Source organism: Perna viridis, chromosome 14 (assembly GCF_037379345.1).
Source record: "Perna viridis isolate PV_CMFRI_1.1 ecotype Kerala chromosome 14, ASM3737934v1, whole genome shotgun sequence".
Taxonomy (NCBI): domain Eukaryota; kingdom Metazoa; phylum Mollusca; class Bivalvia; order Mytilida; family Mytilidae; genus Perna; species Perna viridis.
Window position 1 is genome coordinate 6,747,410 of NC_142458.1, and position 13,504 is coordinate 6,760,913.

The window sequence follows — 13,504 nt, forward strand, 5'->3', positions numbered from 1 at the left end:
TAATCAATATTTGGTTAATTTTTACAACTAAGTGTTCATTATAAAGTTTATTACTTCCACCTAAAACTTTAGTTTGATGAAAGCCGAAAAAAGTAAAGTAGACTTGTTTAAAAAAAAAAGCAAACATCATCAGTGTTCTAGGATTCCTATTTCCCGTTACCCGGGCAAGTGAAATTTGGGTCTTAGGTACTTAGTTACACTTTCCTGTGGCAAGCTGAAAACTTTATATGCTGTAAGGATTTGTTTTGTTAGGAAAGCAGTCATTGACTGTGGGAAAGTTGATTTTATATGGATTTTTCCTGTAGAAAACTCAATTTCTGAAAAAAATCCTAGAACACTGATCATGTTTTTATTTAGATTTCCCTTCAAACATCAAATAGAACAACAAAACAATTTGAAATGAAAGGCTTCTATTGAAACTACATGTATTTGAGAACCAATCCCATCATCTACATGTAAAAATGTAAACAATGAAAACATAACACCATACTTCAAAGGGAAACAACTCTGTAAATGAAAACAACAACAAAAAACAAAAAAAAGAAAAACAAAGTTTGACAAATGAAAATGAGTAACCAACACAATATTTATCATACCTCCTATTGAATGCATGCAAAATGAAATTAAAAAAATATTTTGAATAAAATCTTGTAGTTTCTCATATTAACATAGCTTTATTAGTACTTAAGGAGGTAGAGTTAGGGTAAGGTGAACTCTTAAAATCAGTTATATGTTTGTATCATAATCAATTTCACCAAAGCCTATCAAGCTTTCATTTAAAACAGAATGAAATCAGTCCAAGTTACTTTGATGCTTAGATAAGATTGATGAAAAATGCTGAATACAAACGTGCCTATGATTTGTAAGAGTTGTGTCCCTTACCCTAGGTCTACCTGTAAGAGTTGTGTCCCTTACCCTAGGTCTACCTCCTTAAGTTATTTTTTGGTTACTTGATTAGTTCCTGCTTCGACATACTACAAATTATATGGCAGCAAAGCTAAAACAGGGCATAGGTGGCAAATTCAGTTTACTTGGTGCTGTCTGTAGAAACTTTATATTAGGTCACATACGACCAGAAAATCTTGGGAAATTGCATAGGTCACATTACTGTTAAAGGACAACTCAGCAAACAAAAGCTATAACTTGACTTTGTTATAAAACTAAAATGTACCGGTGTAATATGATATTTTGATCCCCCGCAAAATATTGACCCCCTGGGTTATTTTAACATATCCCCCCTTATGATATATTAACCCCCTACAGAGGTTTAATCTATCACAGAAGGTGGGGTTAATATGTTAATATCACCCCCCTCCTACAATAAATTAACCCCCTGGTGTGATATATTAACCCCTTAGTTTTATTCAAATTGCAGTTGGTGGGGGGGGAGGGGTAAATATATCAAAGGGGGTGTCGGGGGTGTGTGTCATATTATCATAAGGGGGGCAAAATTTCGCTATATTTTAACCCCGTGGTCAATATTCCACGGGGGTCAAAATATCGTATGACACCAGTGTTTAAGAAAATCCTTTAAGAGTCATGTAGAATTTAGCTTGAAAAGACAGTTGAAATGCTATGTTGGTTTTTACGCTTACAATGATTATTCAATATACATTTATAAATGTACTGTGACATTTTTTTTTTGTTCCTCCTCATTTAAGAAAAAAGAGCTCTGTCAAGTTTTATAAGCCAATCAAATTGTCCTTTACATTGCAAGTTGGAATCTAAATGTATACTGACCTTTTTAAGAACCATGTGATGAACGAAGAGGAAGGTTAGCATTGACACAATTCCTGACAGTAAAGGGGAGATAAACCATGATCCAACTGAAAATTGAAAGAATTGAAAATATATTAAAATATTACTATAGGGTAAAACACAAATGGGAAACACCCCTTTTCTTTTAAATGTAAAGAACTCAAATGTAAGTTTTTACATGTACCTGTTTCATCTAATTATAATCACTGTAAAATGGAAGATTTTCACACTGAATTTTTTTTTAATCTACTTTAGGGCTGCTTTCAATATGTGATTGTTTCCAAAAATGTATTATAATGTTCTTCGAAGAAAGTTGTTACAACACTTTAATTTTCACATTACATATCTTATATGATTGTAAAACTGCACAAAAAATTCAGACATACACACAAAATTTGAAGCACTGAGTAAGCAATGTACAAGTCTTAAAAATTTCAGCTACATATGGACAAAATTGTTAAGTTGAATAAAATATTTATTTACTTACAGATCTTGCCCATTTTCAACCAGTTGACACCCTGTGTACCGTGCACAACGAGAGAAAATCCAACAGTTGCTCCCACAATGCTGTGGGTTGTTGATACAGGAAGTGATAACACAGTTGCCACTACCAACCAAATACATGACCCTGTCAGTGCGGCAACATTACCCGCCATCAGTATATGTTCACTTCCATTGCTGTACAGCGATACATCCACAATCCCCTTTCGTATAGTGTCCGATACTCGATATCCTAAAAATAGGAAGGAATAATTGAAGAAATTTTCTAAAATGATAAACCAGTGATACATATACAAAAAAAAAACATACATGTACATGTACAAAAATGTACAAGTATACAGTACAGACTAGCTTAATTATAAAAGGTACAAGGGGCTATAACTCGCTCACTAAATAGAAAGCCCTATTATGAATAGAACAGTTTTTTTAACAGAAAATAACTACCTTGGCTTAACTTTGATAAACACCTGAATTAATTGATACTAAACAATCATGAGTAACTTGAAAACAACTTATATACTGCTTGTGTAATGTGCCAAGCAGTTTAATGGAAAATTGATGGTTTAAGTAAAATTCAGAAACTGCCTATGGTAGATATGATTCACGTTGTAGAAAAAAATACCTACTAAACAGACAATGATTTTTTTCCGTCTGTGTATGCTATATTTTTATGTCAAAATAGTCTTTTTCTGTAATCAGATCTGTATTAAAAATCATGTACATGTATTCATCTCCCACTAAAATCAACTAGAACAAGCCAAATAAAAAATGACAACAATTTCATACAGAACAGCAAACTAAGACTGGTTGTGTGATCTGTAACTGCTTCCAAATTTGAAAAAAAAGTTAATTCTGCGAGTTTTTGACATGCTTGAATAATCATCTTCTGTATAATTTTTATATTTTTTTTACCTAAATAAAAAAAAGCTTTACTGAAATATGAAGTAATTTTGATTAACTACATGAACAAAACATTGAAACATTTTCTAGGATTGTAGAAAATTTTAAGTTCTAGTCCTCATTGCTTTCATCAGGACATACATGTATAATTATATGTACATGTATTTACATGTACATAAATGGCCTTACAGAAAAAGAAGACAATAAAAACAGACAAAGTAAATTCTAATCTGATCCTACATGTAACAGTACTACATGTTACTAAATGAAACAGACAAAGTTTTGCTTTTGTCCTGTCTATATTTGGATACAAGTACATGTATCCTTTGTTTGTTCATTTGTGAAAATAAAGGTTGGTTATTTTCAGCCGTTTTTCTAATTATCAAAGTTTCAGTACAGGTTAATCTAAAATTCATGCAACAAATCCCTGGTATCTAAATAAATAATTGAAAATATATACCTGCTTTTTTTAATACAATAACCAGTGATTTTTTTTCTATTTTTTTTTTTAAAGGAGTCTGTGCCTTTTCATTTGGTGAAAAAAAAATATCGCAATAAATAACAATTTGGGAATTTTATTAGTTCACTTCTATTACACTTTAAAGGATATTTTTTTATATTTTCCAGTCCTTTGAATAGACCAACCGAATTGTCTTTGTCACTATCAGTGAAGATTTTATTAAGATAACAAATTTTAACAATTGCACCTAACTTATGCTGGGTAAGTCTGTTCTGTTATGTTTTTTATTGTCAGCATGTTTGCCATATAACAGGGGTTGAAAAATTCTTAAACTTTTTCATCTTTTGTACACTATGCCCGAACAATGTTTTGTATAGTCCCAATCATAAGATGTAAAAATGCAATTTAGTTATCTGAAATTCTTATGTACATGTCTATGTTTGCAGGGAAGAAGACACAGCGGCAGTTGATTCCATCTCCCGGTCTGATGCCTTGTCATCAGCTTTCTGTTTCTGCGTTTTTTTAACTGTGAAATTGTAATTGAGCAACAATATTTTCCTCAAAAGTTTATCAATAAAAGTTGATCTTTATCATTCCAGCGCTTGATTAATAAAATTTGTAATATGTCAAAAAAATGCATCTGATCAAGCGTAGGTGTGATTCAGACTAGAATGACTTAACAACAGATCGACATAGTGAATATCCATTCTTAAATTAAGTTACAAGAATTTATAGGTCAGGGAATAGATCTAGAAACATGATCCAAATAATGACAACAAAATCTTTCAAAAAAGATCCTCAATTTTCGAAATTCCATGTACAATTGTTATGGGACCATCAAACATTTTCGTTTACATTTTATTATGAGGACATTTCATTTTACCCAAGTGGACCAATGATTTCAAACTTGACTAAGTGTAGGACCTTTCACTTGTCAATTTTTTTCTCTTTCTTAGCCTTGAACATTACTTTTATTGTATCTTAAACAATGATTGGGGTGCATATTTTACAAAGACATTAGAATGGCCAATTGAAATTTCAAATATCATCAAAAATTACCTATTTACAAAATTTTGATTCCAATGACTGCATTAATGAGACATACTAAATGATAAAGAATGGACATAAAATGTATCAATGCCTGCATGTTCTTTAGACAGACATATACATGTATGTAGATTATAATACACAATGAAATGCCATCAACGTTTGGAAGACCAGAATTGTTAAACAAATGACTTTTAAATATACATGCATACATGTACATGTAGAAACATTGTGTACATACATTGTATGAAAAGCATTCAATGTAGACTTTTTGAAAAAAAAAATCAAGTTCAACAGGAAAGTTCCGAACAAGTTTTAACTTTCTCATATCTACAGAAACTTTTTTGCTACAATGCATAATGGAAACTATGCCATAAATTTGGGGGGTAAAGTCTTGTTAAAGCTGGAATTTCAATTTCCAAGTTCTTAACACCTGTGAACATTAACTTTCACCCTCCTTAAGCAAATTTTGCCAGTAGAATGTTTAAAAATTACTGTGAAAGTAATTCATGGACAGCAATTTTCATGGATTAGGAAAGAAACACAAATTCATGGATTCTTGACTTCATGGTTTTGAGATTTTCAGTAGATACTTTAGTGGAAATCTCCTTTTCATTAGGAACCAAATTTTATGGTTTGGCCTACCCACGAAAAACCATGAAAATTGGTACTCTACGAACAAAAATACTTTCACAGTACATGTAGGTAGTAAACAGACTTTTTCTATTTTTGATCCTAAACATACCTATCAATATGGCTCCAAGAATTTCAAATATAGTCCCAAGTATGCAGGCTTGTCGTAACGTCAAAACTTTAGACCCCACTGATGTTCCGAAGGAGTTGGCTACGTCGTTGGCACCGATGGCAAAACTAAGAATGAACGCAATGATGAACCCTACGATGACCATCCATAGTACATCTTCTGCTATACTGACCATTCTGTCTTAATATCTGAAGAAAAAAAAATGTAAAACTCAAAAAAAAAATATCAAGCAGGTACATGTGCATCAATAAGACTTCATTTATCAGTCTACATGTATATCAAGTTAAATTAATCTAGACCTTTAAACATTTTGTACTTGTACAGAAAAAAAAAATTCTTAATCATGTGAGCTAATGGTGAAGATGGATCTGTATGAATATACATGCATCCCCTTCACAATTATCTACTTGTACAATATAACAATACATGTATCTAAATTTATATTTTATTACATAACTGTACTTAACCTTTGAATTCAGTTAAATTAAAATCAAACCATGAGTTTTCAAGATGATCTTTAAAGATTCAAAGTCACTTTTTTTCTCACTCGGTAATTTTTTTTTAAGTTTGTGCGAAGATGTATACAATAAACAGACAAATAGACAGACAATGGTATACTTGGGAGTGATATGGACGTTTAAGCCCCTTGTATAAGACCAGAATCTGCCCCGGGCTGATAACTGGTTATTGGCATGTAGTCAAAGGGAACATCATCGATATCAGCTTGTTATCAATGGTAATGTCATCGATAAAATGTGAAGCGTTCTGATTATAGATCAAATAATGTTGATGTGCTAGATCACAAGCAACAGCTGGCAAGTAGACATGTCAATCCACTAGAACACATTATGCTGGCGTTGATTTCACAAAAAGTCGTAAGTGTGAAACTGATCGTAAATTATGACTTCACAATGCTATTTTAAGTTATGATGTCATTACTTGCGATAAACTTTACACTTACGACTTTTTGTGAAATCGACGCCTGACTCTTCACTCTGTCTCCTTTAAATACTGTTGGCTTGGTGAAAAAGGAGTCACTACCAATTTTCAAGTTTTTGGTGTGACATGGTATGGATCAAACAACTTTCGGCACTCGAGGCTATCATGATACACTCAACACAACTGAGGCAGTTCAAGCCTTCTCATTATCCGAGTTATAAATAGTAGCCTGCCCGCCAGCACGAGACTGGCTATATTTTGGCAGGGATGGCTAATTTTAGCAAAAATTTATATAGCCATATAGTAAGTCTATTGAAAAATTTGTATTCAGGACTGTATAGAATTTGAGTGAGTTTCCTACCCTGTCATTATTATTTAAAATATGACAATAGGATTGCCATAATTAAGTATTTCCTCTGATTTTTCATATGAGAGCTGCCTGATGCATAAATAAAATCATTTCTTAAATCACAAAACAATAATCCGTAAACTTTATCACGTTCATTTTCTTGACTCTTTACCAAGATGCATGTTTTAATGTTCTCTTTCCTTCCAACTGAATGATATATTTGAAAAAAAAATATTACTCTTCCACTCACGTTTGAATAATTTATTGGTTCAACTTAGATAATTTTCTGGTAACTTGAGTACGAAACAAATAATCAATAAGCACGGAAACAGATGCCTTAATTATTGAATACCTTTGCACTTCAAACTCAATTATACATATATGCAATTCACTGATTATAATATATGTGTATAATAAATCACATTTTCCAATTCAATGAAAGTAAAAATGTTTGCCAATACTACAACACTCAGACGCATTAATTTTTGTGTGCCCGAGTCCTTGTAAGAATTAGTGGGTAAAAAGTTATCAGTAAATCCCAATACACTGCCACCTTAAATATCTCTATTTGAATATAGAAACCTGTCTAAACCAAACCCTGAATAATCCAAAAACCTGTTTAAACCAAACCATAAATAATCCAAAAACCTGTTTAAACCAAACCATAAATAATCCAAAAACCTGTCTAAACCAAACCCTGAATAAGCAGAGAAGCTGTCTAAACCGAACCCTGAATAATCCAAAAACCTGTCTAAGCCAAACCCTGAATAATCTAAACACCTGTCTAGACCAAACCCTGAATAATCTAAAAACCTGTCTAAATCAAACCCTGAATAATACAAAGACCTGTCTAAACAAGATACTTTTTAAAGTCCCTTTATATCAATTTTAATTTTTTAATTTATGAACCTAAGTAAAAAAACTATAAAAGTCTATATTTTGTACATTATCATTATCTGTAAATGTACAATAAATCAATTTAAACTTTGGTAAAGCAACACCTCTCTAAACAAAACACATATTATAATAAAAATAGAATTTGGTTGAGAAAGATTTCACTGTACATGTATAGGAACCATCAAAAGTTAGGAATAAAAATATTGGTCATACTTCACTTATATGATATAAAATACATGCAAAATTTGGGGTTGAAATTTTGAGAATGGGCAATTTTGATAATCTCAGAATTTCAATGGGGAATTCTATAACAATATACATGTATATATAGTTAAAATTTCTGATTATGTGGTCACAACTTCTTATTATTTATAAAAGCTACAAGCAATTATGTATGGAAGTAAAAATAGATCCTGAATTTCCATATCATTATTCTTAAAAGAATACTTGAAGTATTTTCAATGCATATAATCTTAAAATGAATAATTCAAGAACAGATAACGCTAGCAAAAAAGATATTTTTGAAACAAAACTACATGTAATTGGTATTGTCTGGAAACAAAGTAAATGGAAAATAAATTGCGCTTTTTGGGAGTCTGAAAGAACTTAAAGCAATAGAACTGTGTCAAAATGAAGTGCAATTTTAAAAAAAGAACAAACAACTGTTTTATGCATTCACATGGTCTTCCCGCCATGAAGGCCTTGATTGATATACATATACTTCATAATAAACTTGTAAAAATAACTGTTACATCATAAAATGAATGAAGTTGCTATTTAGAGTGTATCTCTCAAGAATGTTATATCATGACAGGAAACTACTGCATAAACTCAGTCACAGTTATCAAAAGAACTTGTTACTGTACACTACCAGGTGATCAATCTTGGAATCAGTTCAGTAAAACCTGTCTATACTGACCCATGAATGATCTGGAAACCTGTCTGAACCAGACACTTTTTAAAATATATTTTTAAGTCAATTAAAATGTATTTTGAATACTGACACTTTTTAAAGTCCCTTCATCTCGGTTTATATGTACTTTGAACCTTCATTAACTCAACACCTGTCTAAAACAAACTATTTTTAAAGTCCAAATAAGGTTCAGTTTAGTCAGGTTTCATTGTATTTCATTTGCATGTTACAGTGAAGCATTTAACCTTTAACCTTACAATATGGGCATGGATAGTTCATTAATGACTGACACAGTGAAAGAAATTAGCAGTAGATCTACGGACGGAGTCTATGTAAAATCAAGCAGATCTATGAAGAAACTGGCTAAAATTCTTTTGAAATGTACAGTGCGGTTTACATAAAATTATGATGGGTCTATGTTGACAAAAAATAAGTTTCTAACACTGCTGAGACCTATGGTTGATTTTACAAAATAATGGCCAGTGTAAGATTAATCATAAGATGTATAAGATATATATGTACATGCACAATGAACGAAATCACATATTTTCTAAAATGACAACATCAGTGTTCTGCCAAGGTTTTTGAAAAATGGGGTGAATTCCACTCATAAGTGAATTTTGTGGGTGAATTTCTGAAAAGGTGGGTTAATTTTTTTCAGGTCAATAAAAGAGTAATCAAGGGAACCAAGGTTATAGCAGTAATCAAAAGAATGTAATCCAGGGACAAAGACCAGACGTGGAAAACAGACATACACAACAAAGAATATAAAGTAACTAAAACTCATCAAAAGTTTACTAAATATCCATATTTACCTTGGAACTTGACTTAGTAGTCTTTTGTGTATGTTTTTGTCACATTGGTATATGTTTGTGAACTGTGCATTTGTCAGTGTCTTTTCAGAATTATAAAGATGATGAATTTATCATAATAATGTTTTTAAAATTGAAGATTTCTACACTAAAGGAGCACTACATGCTCGTTATGTGTACATGAAAAGACCTGAAACCTGAAGTTATCACTAACGTTTGAAAATACAAAACGCCCTGAGGCCTCATGAAAACTTTGTGTACCTGAGCTACCAATGAATACTTAGGCAGGAAGATTATGCATACAGGCAAATTTTATGAGTGATTTCAAACAATTATGCGTGAAATATGCAAATACGTTGCCTTTGAAGAACACTGCAACATACTGTAACATATAACTTCACTTAATCACCATTTATGAATTGTTTCTGACCACAATGGCTACTCTTCATTGGAAAGAATAAAAACTTTAACATATGAAATTTACCTTCAAAATCCAGATGTCTTCCTGCTATAAAATGCCCGATAAACCACTTCAATGTGGGACTATGGGTTGTCGTCTGAAAGACACAATTCATTCAATATAAAATTAACTGAAACGTCTATCATATCATCACCAAATTTGCAGTGAAACCTGCAAACGTTATTTTGTACATTACGGAACATTTTTCAATGAAAGGGCAGATATGAACAAGAATAAAGGTGATCATAGTGAAATGAATATTATTATACCTTACATACAAAGGATTAATTCTATTGGATGAAATATAATCATTTAACATAGATTAATTTGGATATTTTTTTGTTTTAATTGCAAGAAAGGTTGAATAACCCTAAAAATTCATGCCATCATTGAATAACCCTATTATTCACCGATGAATAACCATCATAAAAAATAGAAGAGCAGGTGAATAACCCATTTTGCAAAGTACTATTATAAAAATTATTGCATTTTTTGTCAGTCCTTTGAATGTTCGGTATAATAAAACAATTACGGCACTCTAATTTGGCGAATATCCATAATTGTCAACCTCACCAAGGTCCTCGGGTTAAAGCCCTCAGGAAAATAATACATATTCACTTCCTTAGAGGGCCATAATTGTATATTATGACAGAATTAACTAGATTATACATAAACAGTTATGTGTAATAACAGCAAAACTGAAATGATGTCCAACTGACAGAAAGGTCCAATATAAATGATGTATCTTGCGATTCATCTGGGGGTATACACAGTATCAATAAATCATACATCTCAAGTCCTGTTATACCCAGCAATATTTATTCTGGTATTCCTGATTTTAATCCATCAGAGATTTTCCTTAACAAGACTTCCTTAACCAAACTAATGATATTAAGTAGCTGTCTTTGTAAGAATCATGCAAAATCTGAAAAATGTGATACACTCTAAAAAAGGCTACATATTTTTTATTTTTGTAATTAAGTTGTTTCATGGGTATGTACTATGAAATGTGTAATTATTCATTCAAATCTGCCTGCTCTTAGGAGATAATCAACATTGAAAATCCAGTAGATTCTAATGTATTTGAGCGTCATTTACAGAGTTATCTCCCTTAATTTTGAAATCTACAGTGCATTCTATACAATTTTTATCTCCTAAGAGCACGGGTTATATGAAAAACCACATGTTAATTTCTGTTTACTATGACATTTCAAACAAAATATCAAAAATAAAAATATGTAGGCTTTTTACCCATGAATCACATTTTGCATGATCCTTAGCTGGAGTGCTACTTAATACATATGCATTAAAGAAGTACATTTTGTATGATTTCATTTATAAAATGTAAAGTGAAAGCTTGATAACAAGAGGAACCTCTGAAAAAGAAATGCTAAGGGTCATATATATGTTCATGTAGACCGGAAAGTGGGCAAAATCTATTTCAATAATTTACATGTATGTCAAACAATAATTATGTCATGCTCTTTCAGGCAATTTTTTAAGTTTTTACAAGCTAATTCAAAATTTACATGTTTTATTTTTATGTTATGGATGCTTTTGTAGCTAAACTGTGTTGTAGTAGGTTTGTCACTGAACAGTCTAGGGTTCGATCCTCAGAGGTGGAAGTATCATTTTGTAAGTCAAATCATGCTCTCCCGTTACACTTTGATGTCAAATACATTATTGAATATTCCAGTACACATGCTGCATGTACATGTACATCTAACTTTCATGTACATTCCCAAACCTCCCCCTTTTTTTCTTTTTATAAATCAAAATGCAGTCACGACAAGCGTTGCATGTTACAGCTTTCTATTAGTCAATGTATCGATCAACAGTTTTGAATTGTTGACAAACATAAGTTACAGAAAAGTTCCCATTCATTACAATGGTGTATTGTTGTCTGTTTCTATTCCCCCTTTTTCTGTATATAGCCCATAAAAAAGGTAAACGTCAACCATTGAAAAGAAGTTCATTTTCGAAAATGTAACTTATTTAAACATATTTAATCTTTACTATTTACGCAAAATTTCTCAAAATATAATGCTTTTTACCCAAAATATCTTACTTTCCGTTTTCCTGAAGTTGAAAGTACCGCTATTTTTAAGCGCGCAAGTGCGAGAGTACATAAAATTTTCTTTACGGCATCGGGCTTTATCTGTTTATATTGAAGACAAACACCGAGAATACCCGAATTAATTCTTCACTTATGATCACCACGTGGAGTATGTTTACATGTGTCTGTGACCTTGTTTGTTTATCGTGTTCACAAGATTAATTTTACCCAAAAGGTTATTTTATTGAAGAGCATATTTCGATAATATTTAATTGGTACAAAAAGGGAACTGTCATAAGCAAATGTGATAAAATCGAATAAAAATCGATCTAATGGGTTTAATATCGGACCATGCTAAATATAGCTCTGCAAATATTTTCATATTTTTATGGTGTTATCAGTCCTATTCATTGACGACGAGGTCTTATTTACATACTATACATGTATATTCTACGACACAACGGTACTAAATAATCTTAGACGTAATTCATTCATTTATTTTACTCAGTCTCTTATAAAACATGACAACTTAGAACTAAAGTAAATAACACGTGGGTTCGTGTTTTCAGCTCTACAAGGAACCGGGGCATATTAGCTGCAAATTTGAGCCCGCAACGAAGACAAAAATGACCCATTACCTTATGCAAATAAAGAAAGCGAAGAAAATACGGGTGTCAAACACCAAAGAAAACAAAACATTCTTACCAGACTAGATGGTATTCGTCAGCTACTAGCCATGGTTATTTTTTGTAACAAGCGCATGCGTTATAGAATTCAGATGTAAATTAATTCTCACAAAGACGAAGGATAGATAATGAAATATAACAAGCGAAGCATTTTTTGTTTGTTTTGTTTTTGTATTGTTAAGTTACGTTTTATGTGATTTTTCCTAAGAAATATATTCCACCTGGCTTTAAGTCCATTAAGATTCATAAAAATGCAATGCAGATGAAATGCATCTTATTATATCGTCTACATGTAACTGTATCTGACTAATACACATTTCAGAAACTGGATAGTGCGACCAGTCACCAGCGGGTTTTAGGTGTTCTTAAAAAACTAAGTAAGAATATGTTGAAATACAAGAACAAGTAATCAAGGGAACCGATATTCTTGTGGAAATCAAAAGAATGTAATCCAGGGACAAAGACATTTAAAACAGACAAACACAACAAAGAACATAAAGTAACAAAAATATAACATACAAGGTAACAAAAGTAAATGAGCAACACGGCTTCCACTAAAAACGGGGAGTATGGACCAGGTGCACCGATAGGGCACGTAAGCGTCCTAAAGAAAACGTGCGGATACTTAATGTTTTTTTTATTTAAAAAAAATATACATTTAATGTTCGTTCTTTAATACGTTGTTTTATTCTTAAAACGAGTTTTTTATTTAATAATTTGCATATCCAATTGTTTTCAAAGTAACAAAATGAGTGCTCAAATCGCTGAACTATTTTAATGTTAAAATATGTATTGTATTGACCAGTACCAGTTTAATCCAATGCAGTAAAGGGTTTTGAAAATGAGACAAAATACATAATGATTTAAGATAAACAAGAAAAAAAAAACAAACAAAAACACCCATAAAAAATGATCTACCTTGCATTTTGTTCAGTGTAATCATTTTTATTTTGGTAAAATACC

The 13,504-nt window shown here is 31.6% G+C and overlaps 1 protein-coding gene across 5 annotated transcripts in view; it reads right to left on the reverse strand.

Moving 5' to 3' along the window:
- LOC148597956 (sodium-dependent phosphate transporter 1-A-like) overlaps window positions 1–13,504 on the reverse strand; it is a 44,421-nt gene that overhangs the window by 15,682 nt on the left and 15,235 nt on the right. For 3 of the 5 annotated variants that reach the window (XM_088559914.1, XM_088559915.1, XM_088559917.1), the window contains exons 2-5: window positions 9,824–9,896; window positions 5,412–5,617; window positions 2,246–2,491; window positions 1,740–1,826 (exon numbers count right to left, since the gene is read on the reverse strand). In XM_088559914.1, coding sequence (XP_088416040.1) covers window positions 1,740–1,826; window positions 2,246–2,491; window positions 5,412–5,604 — 526 coding nt within the window. In that variant the 5' untranslated portion in view covers window positions 5,605–5,617; window positions 9,824–9,896. Of the gene's footprint in view, window positions 1–1,739; window positions 1,827–2,245; window positions 2,492–5,411; window positions 5,618–9,823; window positions 9,897–11,867; window positions 12,614–13,504 lie in introns of those variants that run through there. The other 2 variants (XM_088559919.1, XM_088559916.1) reach the window with 2 other exon arrangements.